General features: G+C 46.4%; 1 protein-coding gene across 1 annotated transcript in view; it reads right to left on the bottom strand.

Annotated features, from left to right (window-relative positions):
* Positions 1–536: 536 nt before the first annotated feature.
* The window catches only part of MKL2 (MKL/myocardin-like 2), a 130,212-nt gene continuing 116,489 nt past the window's right edge, over positions 537–14,259 (bottom strand). The window contains exons 9-15 of the mRNA XM_006894497.1: positions 11,933–12,065; positions 10,332–11,189; positions 7,484–7,639; positions 5,523–5,681; positions 5,118–5,264; positions 2,234–2,294; positions 537–1,069 (exon numbers count right to left, since the gene is read on the bottom strand). Coding sequence (XP_006894559.1) covers positions 537–1,069; positions 2,234–2,294; positions 5,118–5,264; positions 5,523–5,681; positions 7,484–7,639; positions 10,332–11,189; positions 11,933–12,065 — 2,047 coding nt within the window. The remainder of the gene's footprint in view (positions 1,070–2,233; positions 2,295–5,117; positions 5,265–5,522; positions 5,682–7,483; positions 7,640–10,331; positions 11,190–11,932; positions 12,066–14,259) is intronic.

Here is a 14,259-nt window from a genome sequence, read left to right as displayed (position 1 = left end):
ATTAAAAAAAAAATCACAAAATAAACTATACAGCACACACAAAATGACACAGGTTTCTGAGTGGAACCCAAGGGCATCAGCTGACGCGTCGTGTCACTGAAGTGGCCAGCACTGCCCACTGCCACTGTCCCTGCTGGGCCTCGGGCTCAGCTCAGGTCACCTGCGGGAAATACCAAGTGTAGTGACTTCACTGCCCCCGCTCCGAGTGGAGCTGTCTGCCTGCGGAAAGTGACCACAGAGGTTCAAATGTAGTTGATTGCCAGAGATTCCCAATGTCCTCTCCCTGTGTGCGTTACTCGTTTGTCTTCCAGAATGAATGTGCTTGCAGAAGGCTCTCTGCTAGGTTAAATCATACAAGTTCACTGCCAAGTGCAGGGCAGTGTGTGTTGGGACTGGTTTCCTTCCTGCCACTCTTTCTGTGACAACACATTTTGATTGCAACGGTGCAACTATGGATCTATGTCTAAAGACTGACCTTTCATAATCATTGTCATGTTTTTAAAGCTCATGAACTCTGAGATCGGACCTCTGTGACTTTAGTCCCAGGGCAACGGGAGGTCCTGTGGGTCGAGGAAGTCAGCGGAGAACATACTAGGAGTGGTGGCGCTGAGGGGGGTGAGTCCCGACGATGTCGGCATGGTGATGTCTAGCCACTCCATGTTGTCCAAGTTTGTGTCAGAGAGGTCAAGTGACAGACAGGGGGTATTCGCAGCGAACTGGGCCTCAGCCGTTTCCATGGGTGAGTGGGAGTGGTCCAGCATGCCGGAGTGAGTCAGCAAGTCGCTGTGGAGGTCCTCGATCAGAGAGAAAGGCTCTCGGTCCTCAGTGCTGCTCGGAAGGGGGGCCATCTCACTGGCTGCAGGGAGAGTGCCATCCAAGAAGGCTTCGAGCTGGTTCTCTAAGCTGGTGGACAGACTGCTCATAGGTTCGAGGGACACAGGCGGCGCCATCTGGACTTGGGGGGGTGGCCGGGACACCACTGTGTTGACGGGCATGGTGGTGATGCTGGCAGTCACCGGTCTCATTTTGGAAATGGGAGAAGGTTCTTCTTTTATGGGGAGAGAAATCTCTGTGCAAAAAATAGGAAGCACTCAGTAAGTAGATATTTACTATCTACTAAAATACTACTAAAATCAACCAAGTAAAAAGAAAAGTATTTACTTTCCATGACTTCAAGTTATTTTGCAAGGCCAATATCATTCTCAGGAAAGAAGCTGCTATTTGCACATTGGTAAATTATCAATAATTACCCATTCTATGATAACCCATACAACCAGAACATCAGCCTCAATATCTAGGAATAGACACACTTGGCCACTATTTAAAACTGCAAATAAAACTCATTCTGGCAAGGTAATTTAAGAACATCTAAAAATATTTCAAAAACAGCATTTGAATTATTTTTTAAATACATTATACTAATTTTCATAGATATGTAAAATGAATGAGAGCTCCTTGATTCTTTGTGGGTTAACACCCTTTCCCTCCCCCATCCCTTCTCTGGGATCCTTTTAAAATATAAAGCCCAAGATTTTAAGTTGTATGTAGAAAGTATTTTAGCTTTAACTTTTAATTTTAATAACACTGCAGTGCAGCACTCTACTGAGTATACCATGGACTGCCAAGAAAACAAACACATTCATCCTGGAGAGGGTTAAACCAGGCTGCTCCTTAGAGGTAAGGATTCTGAGGCTTTGTCTGACATTCTTTGGTCATGTTGTAAGGAGGGACCGGTCCTTGGAAGGTGGAGGACAGTGCAGGAGGGGAAGGCCCTCTATGAGGTGGACTGATTCAGTGACTGGGGTAATCGGGATGGGTGTGTCGGAGACAGTGTGATTGGCACAGGACAGAGCACGGTTTAGGGCTGTTGTATATAAGGTCGTTATGAGTCGCAAATGACTCGACCGCTCATAACAACAACAACAGAATGCAGCTAAGTAAGTTGCTTGTTACAAAATTAAACTCGTACATAGGAATGCTTTTATCCATTACAATGAAACATGGAAAAAGTTTTGAAGATTTTCAATGTAGAATTGAAACCTGACTGCAATTTTCCATTTTGACATGGCTTTTCTCTGTTAGTAAGGAACGTGGTTCCAGCTTTACAGTACTACTCTGAGCTTTTCTTCCTCTTACAATAATTTGCTTTATCCACTACGATGTCGAGAGGTGAGCTTCCACGTACTGGTGTAAGAGATCACTCCCTGCGGGTCTGACGTGAGCTCTGACCTACCTCCACTCTTAATGAGGATGTCAAAGAGGTCATCCATCTGCTGACTATGTGCATTGGAGACCTGCAACCAGAGAACAGAAATCAGTTTTCTTCTGTGCAATCCTGGAAACACAGGTGAGATCGCAAAGGGACCTTACAGCGGACACAGCGCTAACATTTTGATAACTGTGGTCACCCCCATTAAGTGAGGTTAAACAATTTACCCAGGGTGGCGTGGCTGGTTAGTGCACAGGGCAAAAAGGGAGCCAGTCCTGGCTCGGCTGATGTCTCTATTTCTCCTACTTCCCATCATTGATTTTATTTTTGAGAGCCGTCCACTATTTTATTTTAAAACTGTTATTTATTCACTTGCATTTAGGTAAACATTTGTGTGTATAAAACCAGTCTATTTTTGAGCTTGATTTTTATCAGACATAGAATACATTTTAATCACACACTCACACACACACCCCCATCCCTACAGATCAGGGCACAACTCTCTGACCTCACTGTTGTTACATGCTGTTGATGTGAGTATGACCCACAGTCTCTCTGATCTCAGTACTAGGTACATATTCTAAAGAACATAAACAGATACATGCACACCCATGGCACTGTATCGTTATTACAATAGCAAAGAAATGAAAACAATAAAAATGTCCATCAGTGGATGACTAGATAAAGGAGGGTACACATACAGACCATGGAGTATTATACAACACTAAGGAATGACGATGAATTTGTGTAACACTGTGTAGCATGAGGATATTATGCTAAGTGAAAGAAGTTAATCATAATGAAAGCAGCATTCTTGGATAATTACCAGGGTTGGGAAAGGAGGGAGACGGGGATAAAGATAAGTAACTAGATATAAGACATATATAAAATAGGTGAAAACAGAGGGAGTATGTAATAAGGGAGTATCATCTTGTTACATTTAGCAGCACAACCACTGAAGAACAGGCCACCATGGAGGGGAACACTAGAAATCTGTCAACAAAGGATGACACTGTAATATACACAATCCTGTAATGTTTACAAGAGGATATCCAGGCAGACAGGCCAGGTGAACAGGTATCGACAGGTAAACAGGACTCTATCCACGACCATCACAGTCTGGCTGATGACATTTCTGCATTCCTATTAGGACATGCTGTAAACACATCCATGTGAACAGTAGAACCAACAGGGGTAAAGCTCTTAAACATAAACTTTTTAATCATTCCCCAAAGGAATGAGTCCTTAGTCCTAGGGTCTTGGAATCATAATCTCAGGGATCATCGAGGTCAGTTGGCCTAACAGTCCACTGACAGTATTATACATTCTACTTTAGTGAGCAGTGAATTGGGTCTTGCAAGAAGCCTCTAAGATGTACCTATTAGTTTCTCCCTGTCTAGAACAAAAGAAAAGCAACGACCCAACTCACTGCCATGGATTCGGAACTGTCTCACAGCTGAACCTCCAGTGGGTTTTCAGCAACTAAATTGCACGAGAGGAAAATGTCCATCTCATTCTGAGCTGCTGGCAGAATCAAACCACCTGCCTTTGGGTTGCTGGTGCAGCTCCTTATCTACCAGGCCACCAGAGCGCCCTAGAAAGAACTGATCCAATTTATTAACAGGCCATGTGGACTTCAACTCTCATGACCCTGAGACCAGAACTAGATGGTGTGTGGCTGCCCCTGCTGACCATTCTAAAAGAGATCGCACAGTAGAAGGTCCTGGGTAGAGTAGGGGTCGGGGGACTGGGGAACACAACCCGAAACAGAAAAATGGCCAGGCTTGCTGGCCCATTAGAGACTGGTGGAACTTCCGAGACAATGACCCTGGTCAGCCTTTCGGCCTGGAACGAGACTTGCTGCTAGGACTCCACTTTCAGCTGGGCAGTGGACAGGCCTGACAGTTGAGCAACACCAGTGCGATGACTCCTCTTTCGGATAATCAACCACACAGTCAAAAGGGCTGCACCTGTCCAAGGATAAAGCTCCGTTCGGAAGGCAGGAAGGGTGAGGGGAGGATTAACAAAGTGAATCCCAGGAAACTAGCAGGAAGAGCAAGGTTACACTGGCAGTGTAATGAAAGCTCTACAAAATGCGCAGGATTACTTGAATGGAAAACTATCAGCTTTGTAAACTTTCACTCAAATCATGACAAAAAGAGAAATGTGAACATTTCTTGTCAATCTAACAAAGACGACTCAGAGGAGAAGGTCAGCGCCTTGCCTGAACCACAGGGACTGCAGGTGGTTACTGGTGTGATTGTTTAATACAGGCGAGCCACTTGCACGGGCAACAGACGGGGTCGGGGACTCGAGGCAGATGAATGAGGACACAGTGTGTTCAGATGGTGGGAAGTCTAAGGACGCCTGCGAGGGGAAGAGTGGCACTTTCGTACCAGCCTCATCCATGATGGTTTTACAAAAGAAGAGATCTGTATAAAGTATGTGTCACGCTAACCCCAAACAGGTCTGATCATCCTGCCTTGAAGGAAAACGTTAAGACAAAGCCTGAAATCCAGAGTGTATAATGATGGCAGATTATACAGCTACTGAGAGCCATTTAGGATTCTCCACAGTGGATGACGCTCTGATGTTTAAATTAGCACTTTAAGATGTAACCCAGGCCCCCAGTTATAAAGTATAAATATCTATGGGAGTAAGTAGATCTATGACAAGGGATTTACTGAAGGGCCAGTCAAGACTGGAGGCTGGCACATGACACAGAAGCCTTCATCTGAGATGGATGGACTGTGATGGACGCACATCATTGACAAGCTGTGACCACTGAGCTCCCTCAGCTCTGGAGAGGACAGAGCCTCAGTGACATGAGACCAGTGTCCCCAGCTTGGCAGGGGAGGGGTGAGGTGCTCCACCCCCGCCCTGACATCATGGCAAGGTCTTTGCTCACCTCTGGGAGGGCGGACTGTGCGCTGCGGGTTTGTCTGACGGCCTCCTCGTAGCGGGGAGGGTCTTTCGTCTTGGTGACCGGGCTGCTGAACAGAGAGTGCTGGACCACAAACTGTTGAGCTGGTGGTGGTGGCGGGGGCGAATGAGGCTGTCAGACAAAGACAGGGTGTGTGTCAGCTCGTGGTGAGAAGCCTCCCCGTGGCCCTGACTAGACCCTGCTCCAGTGAAGCCAAATCCTGCACAGTGACAGTCTTTGAACAGCCGTGAGGCTGACCACACTGGCCATCCACACGGAAGGACTGTCCTCTGTTATAGGCACTCACAGCTCATTTGATAATTATCACCGCAGCTCCCTCGCAATGGGACCAGGCCCTGGAGCGAGCTGCCTGGTGGGCGCCTGGATTACCTTGCTGGGGGTGCTGGGCCCGTTCTGCACGGAGGGGAGCGGGGTAGCTCTGGACTGGACGAGGCTGCCAGGGGTCTTGGTGACGAATGGCTGCTGGACCGTGGGTGCAGGCTGTCTCTGGTACGGGACAACTGGAGGGGCTGCTGAGTTTGTGAAAACCTGAAACGAACAGGTATTTCCCCATCAATTTGTTCTCCTGATGGAGAGAACCAGGTACTGAAGTCAGGGGCAGCAAACTTCTTCTGTTAAGGGCCAGATGATGAATGGTTTTAGTTTCAATTCCTCAGCTCTGACATTGCACGATGGAAGCATCTGAAGGCATGTAACACCGTCTACATAATGGCAGGGGGGCTGTGCCCCTGAAATATGGTCCACAGATGGGGAAGGCTGGGTGGGTGGGCTGCTGCCTCTGTAACACGGTCTCCAGAACCGGCGGGGGCTGCTGCCTCGCTTCTGAGCATAAGCGGTCTTGCTGTGCTCATCTTTGAGCGAGAGAGGGCAGCTTTTGCTTAGTTTCTGTTTTCCCTTAATGATAGCCGAGTTTCTTAGATTCTTCACTGTACTGCTTTTGTCTACTGCTATCAGTAACTTTTTATTGCTAACTAAAATATTTTACTAGGTTTCTGATGAAAGTTTACACAATAAATTCGGTCAGTTATTTTGGCTGAGTCAGAGCTAACTCACAGCTGACCCTTCAGGGGGTTTTCAGGGCTGTAATTCACAAGGGAAGAGACTGCCCATCTTTTTCCTGTGGAGACGCTGGTGGATTCGAACTACCAGGAAGGTCTCTGGATTAGCAGCGCAACTCCCCGTGGACTACGTCACCAGAGCTCCCGAGGTTTAAAATGGCAAGTCTTAGTTTTGAGGCCTTCCTATTTTTCTGGCAAGTAGATGTGCCCAGAGCTCCATCTACTGGCATTCTGGTCCTGTTTGGGTGTGTGTAACAGGAAACTGTAGAGGAGGGAGCCCTGGATAGTACAATTAAGGCACTCGGGTAATACACTCGGCAGTCTGAGCCCACCGACCGATCCCCGAGAGAAAGGTGTGCAAGGCTGCTTTAAAGTCTACAGCCCACTGAGAAGTGCCTCGGAAGAGAGGCCTTGTGATCTACCTCTGGAAGGTGAGCCGCTGAAGACCCAGGGAGCACAGGTCTACCTGGATCCACATGAGAACCATGAACTGAAACTAACTCCAGAACAACCAACTGGTCTCAACAGAGCAAAATGCTGAGCGACACCTTGACTTTATAGATGACGAAAGTGACCCTCTGAGAAAATGAATGAATTTTTCTGAAGGTCAAGAATGGAGAAAGTAGTGGGTCAAGACAGTATAATTAGACCCAGATCTTTTGGCTCTTAACTCCCAAGATGGCAAATTCTTACATATGTGTATACTTCTGATAATACTTATTCTGTAGTATGTGTATTATATAAAAGGGAGCTCTCGTGCAATTCCAAAGGCGCCATGGTTCGAATCCACCACATGCTCTGCAGAAGGATGGGCAATCTCCTCCCCTGCGATTTACTGCCTCTGTAAACCCTCTAAACGGTAGGCTGTGAGTTAGTTCTGACTCAATGATTCATAACAACAGTAACATTACATAAAGTTCTTATCAAAGATAAAAACTTTTGTCTTTAGCTTGTTCCTCCTCAAATAACTTTTCTTACGGAGCAGTAAACAATTTTCCCCTACCAAATGATTATTAATTTAAAAAGATTTTTTTTTAGAAAACTCAGTGAATTCTATTATGTGAGGATTAAAAAATATTTCTGAAATACCTCTTTGGATAAAGTGTGAACTGTTAGGACAAGTGTTTTTATCAAATCACAGGACATCGACTGCACAGCCACCTCAGGGCACCAGAACCAAGGCTCATCCCACAGGGTCGAGTGTGGAAACAGGCAACCCCGGGCACATGTTGTGTCGCAGTGTGTGGGGCCAGACAGGGACGGTGCACAGACCTTCCTGACTGGCTGAGGCTGACCGAGCGTGCGTCGCGGGAAAGCGTCCTGTTGCTGAGGTGCTGGCTGGGCCGGGCCTGAGGACAAGGTGGCGGTAGGGATCTGGGAGGCAGTGGCTATCTGAGGCTGAGTCTGGATTCCAGCTTGTGGTGGAGTCTGGAGGAGAAGGAAAAGCGGCAATTTAATTGTCAGAATCAAAGTGACCACCGAGAGCTTCAATGTAGAGTAACTGGTCGCTTGGGGATTATAACCGAAAGAAGACAAATGGTTACAGATGGCATACAGGCCATTTTGAGACTGCAGTGAAGACTTAAATTCTGAAGCTTTAGAGAAATTCATGTGTGTTCTGAGAAGGCTCAGGAACAGACTGCTGACTGATACTCTAGACGAACTATGTTGGATGCCCATGAATTTGAGTGTTACCACGTACACAACAGAGAATGAGACCCCACACCAGGTACCTCACCTGCTGCTCTTGTCGTGTAGGTCCCTAACACTTCCATTTGCAAACCAGAAAGTGGAAATAAAAAGGTCCTATATAAGAGGCCCAAGGGCCCTGGGTGGTGCAGTGATTAAGTGCTTGGCTGCTTTTTCCAAATCCCAGGAGAAAGCTGAGCCCCTCTGCTGCCACAGGGATTTCCACCTCGGAAACCTCTGGGGGCAGCCCGACTCAGGCTGGAGGGTTGCTCTGAGTTGGAATTGACTCAGTGGCAATGGGATATAAGCTCTATACCTTTAGTCCAATCCTATAATACATTTTCTGAAATTTAAAAAAAATTTTTATTGGGTTGCTTACCAACTTCATATACATTGTGTTTCACACTATCTTTCATTCCCTGTGTTGCGCTCATTATGTTTTATAAAATTAATCGCCATGGAACTATGTCCACCGTTACTCTGTCTCTCCTGGTCCCCACCGGATCTTTCCCATTTCCTTTACCCACCCCCTCCCTCCACCCACCAAACTGTGTGATGCTATGGTTTCCCCTTGCCCATCCTCATCCTCCTACCCCCCCCCCTTTTGGATCTTCATACACATTTTACTAGTTATCCTTCTATTTTTACAATAATTGTCTTATGCAGTATTTGTCCTTATGAGACTGAGTTTGTTCACTTAGGATAATGCTCTCCAGTCTCTCCCAAGTTATGGAGGAATTTTCTAAATCATCGCTCCTGTAATACTTTTCATTGGCCCAATTGCCCAAAGTCCTCTCTCAGTTGTTATCTGCACATTCTGTGGAAAAAGCTCCCTATGTGCTGGGGACACACAGCCCAAGAATAAAACAAGCTTCTTGTTCTTGGAACATAAACTCTTAGGAGAACTTTCGCTGGAGAGGGAGATTACATATATATCTCTCCCCCTTTATCTAAATTATTTCTCTATCTATACACCCATTTAGGGCACTCTGGTGGGCCAGTGGTAGAGTTGCACTGCCAACCCAAATGCTTGCAGCTGGAATCTACCAGCTACTTTGCAAGAGGAGGATGGACAGTCTCCTCCTGTGTGATTTATTGCTTCTGAAACCGACTTGAGGTTCAGCTATGAGTCAGTTCTGACATGATGGTACAGGGCAACATATATACACACTGAAAGATTTTGGAAGAACTTTTAAAAATTCACAAACTAAAGTCTAAAATAAGAGAAGCAGGATGTCTGTGTGTCACCACGGGTACAACAGCCCTCTCTGCTGCTGAGGGCATCCGAGGAGTCAAGGGTGAGGCATCCTGGTCCAAGTGGTACCTTGCTTACTTGAGGTCTACAATTGGCTCAAATGTACCCAAACCAGATTACATGAAAGCCAGCGAGGGAAAATAGCAGGCTGTGTCAGCATAAAAAGGGCATTTTACGCTCCAGAGTTCTGTCATCTCCCTCGACAACTCCTCAGCCTGACATTTCCAGTCACCCTTCCTTAGATATCCCTTATCATTCGGCAGTACTGGTGCCTTCCACAAACAAATGTGGGGTCCGATGGAAGAAGGGGCTTCTGAGTCAAAGCTCTGGTGTCTGGAGTCCTGTGTTTAAATGACAGTTCTGTTACATGCTACCTGCATCATGGGGCAAATAACAAAACCTTTCCAGGCCTCAGTTTCCTGATCTATGGGTCTACTCCATGGATCTTCTGACGGGAGATCAGATGAAGTCAGCCTTTAAAGTACAGCTGCCGTGTCTTACACATACAAAGCAGGTACAGCTGCTATTATGGTGAGGATGGCACTGGTGGTGTAAAGTATGGTCAAAGTTTGTGCTCACTGGAAAGCAAATGGTAATAGAAACCCCACATTTGTTTTTACTGTGTTGTTGTTATTGTTGTTATGTGTCATTGAGTCACTTACGACTCATAGCGACCCTATGTACAACAGCCCTAAACTCTGCTCTATCCTGTGCCAATCGCATTGTCTCTGACACACCCATCCCGATTATCCCAGTCACTGACTCAATCCACCTCATAGAGGGCCTTCCCCTCCTGCGCTGTCCCTCCACCCTCCCAAGCAGCTCCTTGGAGGCAAGGATTCTGAGGCTCTGTCTTTAACTGTGTAGAAATTATAATAATGTTGGCCATTCCCAATTAGAGGAACCCTCCCTCTCTTCTCCCCGCGTGTTTTCTCTCCAGCTGTGGAAACTGCTGTGGATGCAGGTGTGAGAACGCTTAGGTGTGGTGCCTGCGCTAGCATTTCCGCTAAGAGGCGCACTGCCTACCTGGAGTCTGAGGCTGCCGACAGGGAGCTGCACGGAGGTGACACTGGAGCCCTGGATGGACACTGGGAGCAGCAGCTGGGCTGTCGGAGTGGTCAGCAGGGCCTGGGGCTGAGCCACCACAGTGGGCGCAGGCTGTCCCTGGGAACTCACATAAAACTGAGGGACGAGGCTGGGCTGCTCCGCTGTGGCTCCGGGGACCTCCTGCTTGATAACCACAGCCTTTTTGGCAACGAGGGTCTGGCCGCTGGTTGGGACAGGCTGCCTCACTGAGTGGCCGGCGACTGGGATGGGGATGGAGCTGGAGCAGTCGGGGGGTGAGGACTCCTCCTTGATGGCAGAAGCAGGATCCAGTTTGGTGACCGAGCCAGCTGGGAGGCCGGGCTGGGGCTCTGGGGGCCGCTGCTGCTGCCCTCGCTTCTCCACCTCGAGCTGCATCTTGAGCACCTCCACCAGCTTCTGCTCTTGTTCCAGTTTCCTCTTCAGCTCCTCGATCTGCTTCTCCTTCTCCTGGAGCTTGCGGTCCTTCTCAGCGGCGTCCAGCTCCAGACTGGACAGGGTACTGCCTGTGGGACTCAGGCTGTCTTCCGTGCTGGTCACGCGCAGGGGGGATGAGCACAGGAACTGGGAGGGGGACATCATGGTCATAATCTCGGTGAAGGTGTCGGCCATGCTGGTGTCATCGGTGCTGAGGCTGGATGGCTCAGAGGGTGCTGGTGAGATGGGTAGAGGGGAGTGGGCGGTCTCTGCGTGGGCTGTGCTAGGGGACAGCTCTGCCTTGAATGTGGAGCCAGAGCTTGTCACAGAGTTGTGTAGTGTTGTGACGGGCAAAGCCACGGTCACTTCCGGGTTGCTGGTGACCAGGGCAGGGGTGGTCACTGCCACGATGCTGCCTGTGGCCACACCACTGCTGTTCACCTCCTGGTAGGGTTTCAGGCGCTCGATGAGGTCAGGTTTGGTTCCTGACACCGGCAGCCCCCTGAGCTTCAGTTCTGTCTTCAGCTCCGACACCTGTAACAGAATCACAGACAAATCACGTCTCTGCTGGGAGTGCTCCAGTTCACTGACACGTCTACAGGGAATGCTGGGACTGGAAAAGAACCCATGCCGCTCAGATAACGATGATCTGTCGCCTACATCAAAGTGGGGTCACTGTTTATTTTCCTTTAACATATAAACACAACTTCAGACTTGAAGAACTTAAAAGGTCAGTGATAAAGTAGCTGATTTAAAGGGGGTAACTCCTTTTTTATCTCAAAGAAAGAAAAGGGAAAAAAAGTTAATACTAGGGATAGTGGTCATGCTAATGGTTACGCTGATTGAACAGTTACACGATTTCTCAATTAATATTCCCAATGACCACACGAGGCAGCTTTTATCATCATCTTCATCCCCATTTTACAGACAAACTGAGGCAGACAGACCCATCACTTATTTAAGACTACAGCGAGCAGACGGGTAAGCTAGGATTAAAAACCAGGAAGGAGACCCTGGAGCACATTTTCTTGTCCGCTAGACTTTCTTGCAGAGAAGGGAATAAAAGAAAAACAGAGCCAGTGGGGTCAAATGGAGCTGGCATGGTGGTGCCTCGCACATAGTACTTGGCCAGCAGTGATGGCTTTAAAGTAAATTTAAAGCCAAATGATCGTATGTTCTGGTAAAGATGAATATCTATTAAGAATGACTTACACTGAGACAAAGCATTTACATTTGGGGGCACTTATTGGTGGACAAGATCTATACGGAAGTCTCACCTTTAAGTCATCCAAGCTGGATGGCAGTGGCCCTGGCTTTCTCACAGGAACAGATGGGTTCGGCCTTGGTGCGCTGGGCGTGGTATTGTTCAAAACAGAATTCCCACTGTTGTTGTTTTTGTCACTGAGTGGCCTTTAAAAGAAGAAAATTAGGTTACAATAAAACAGTAAGATCGGGATTTGCCACCACTGCTTTTTCATTTGACCATTAATTTAGAAAGAGAAAAATGCCACGGTCATGGACAGGAAGACTCAGTATGGTAAAGATGTCAGTTAAATTAGATCCCAGCAAAAATTGAGATGGTGATTCAAAGCTTTGTAAGGAAATGCAAACGGTTACAGTGGTCACGGCATTCTTGAAGAAGAAAACCCAAACGGAAAGCGTTCCACTACCACGTTATCAGCTTTTATCATGAAGCTACAGCCATCGTAACACTTGTACCATACCACAGAGTGGTGCTGATTCAAAACGGAGAAACTGACAAATGGAAAAGAAGGGAGAATTAAAAAAAAAAGCAGATTCCCACTTATGTGGCTATTTAAGCTACCACGAAGACACTGTTATGCAATACAAATGGGAAAGGGTGGTAGAACCAATAAATCATGCTGGGCCAATAGGGTATTCCTGGGTAGGGGGACAGTTCTTGACTGATCCCTACTTTCTATCATTCCTCAAACATTTGACTGCAAATTATAAAGCAGTCCAACTATTAGGGGAAAAACTCCCCAAACAACAAAGGATAGTACCTTCCCGGACTTTGAAAGGTAAATATTTCGTAAGCAGAACAGCACCAACTAAGAAAAGTACTAACTACAAGGGACACCTTTCAGAAAGTCAGAGTCCTTCTGAAAAATGTCTTATGGCTAGAATGGACAAAGAGGGCTTGCAGAGAAAAAGAAAACCTGCAAAGAGGGTAAAAAAGAGAAAAGAAACACATGAGGGAGATGAATCTTGGACAGGCACAGCAAAATAAAGTGTATCAAAATGGTCAAAATTTTTAAGACAGGTACCCAACTTCAAGAGGTATGAGAAAAATGTGAATTAACATTACAATGAAATACACTGTATACTCAGCAGACAATTACAAGTAAGATAATAGTGTCTGATCCCGGGTTATGGTACCAAAAAAGAGTGAAAACAGCAAGAACTCAGAGAACTCTCAAATATGGCTGGTCGAGGTGTAGCCTGATACAATCATTTTGAAAAATGGCTTCAGAGTTTTCAGATGACTCCTATGACTCAGCTATTCCATTCTGAAAACACCCAAGGAAAAGACAAACACTTGTGCCCTAAAAAGCACAATCTATGATAAAGCATTACTCATAATTGCTCCAACTGAAAGTAATTCTGCCTTCCATCTGGATTATGATGGATGGATTATAAATATTCATACAGTGGAATACTAAGTAGCCATATAAAATGAACAGCTATTTGCAACCATAAAGATGCCTCTCACAAGCCATGTTCACCAAAAGAAGGTGCATGGAGTGCTTCTGTAAAACGATATTTACATGAATTTGACAAACAGGCAAAACTAAGCTGAATATGGCAGTCAGGAGAGTCACTGAGAGGGGATGTGGGGAACTTTTGGGGCACTGCTAATGTTATTTCTTGATTTAGGCGGTGGTTGCAGGGGTATGCTCACACTGGGATCTGTTTTCACTTATATTTTATGTACATTTCTAAGTTACGCTTCAATTAAAAAAGAAGATGGTGAATCAGTTGTCAAGTCCTAACATCAGGTGCATGGTATCAACTCTTTTAAACTCCTTTACATGCTCAAGCCAAGTCTCTCCCTAACCGCTTCTGACATCCAACTCTTGGGTGGGAACCACAGCATTTCGTTTTATGGGTAGGTGCTGCCTATTCACCAAAGGTTCACATATGATGGTGGATCCCCCACACCCAGCTCCACTGTGGTTTCAGCTTTAATGTCATTATAAAGCCTTGGTGCTAAAATCAGAGACTGGGAATTCCACACTCTGAAATAGGGATCTGAAAGGTCAGTGCTTACGAGGTAAGAGCCATGGTGCGACACGCTTCCTCAATGGAGTGCCAGGAAGCCTGAGGCTGGAGTAATTTCTGGCCTTATTAACAGCTAACACTTGACATTTGTTTTGGGGTCTTCAAAACTCCACCTAAAATTGCACTGACATTAAGTTGTTCAGTACTGGAAATGACATTTGGATGAAATGACATCTCATTCCCTTAAATATTCCACTTTCAAATGTCATGTCAGAATTATAAAAACATACTATTTAAGTCAGTTACTCAACGTTATGCTCATTGTTGTCCTCCCAAAGAGTCTTTCTCAATATTTTTTTCA

The sequence above is a fragment of the Elephantulus edwardii genome, unplaced genomic scaffold (genome assembly GCF_000299155.1).
Source record: "Elephantulus edwardii isolate Elephantulus edwardi_28Jun2011 unplaced genomic scaffold, EleEdw1.0 scaffold00145, whole genome shotgun sequence".
NCBI lineage: Eukaryota > Metazoa > Chordata > Mammalia > Macroscelidea > Macroscelididae > Elephantulus > Elephantulus edwardii.
The sequence above is the reverse complement of the archived record's forward strand: the minus strand, read 5'-3'. Positions and strand labels throughout refer to the sequence as shown.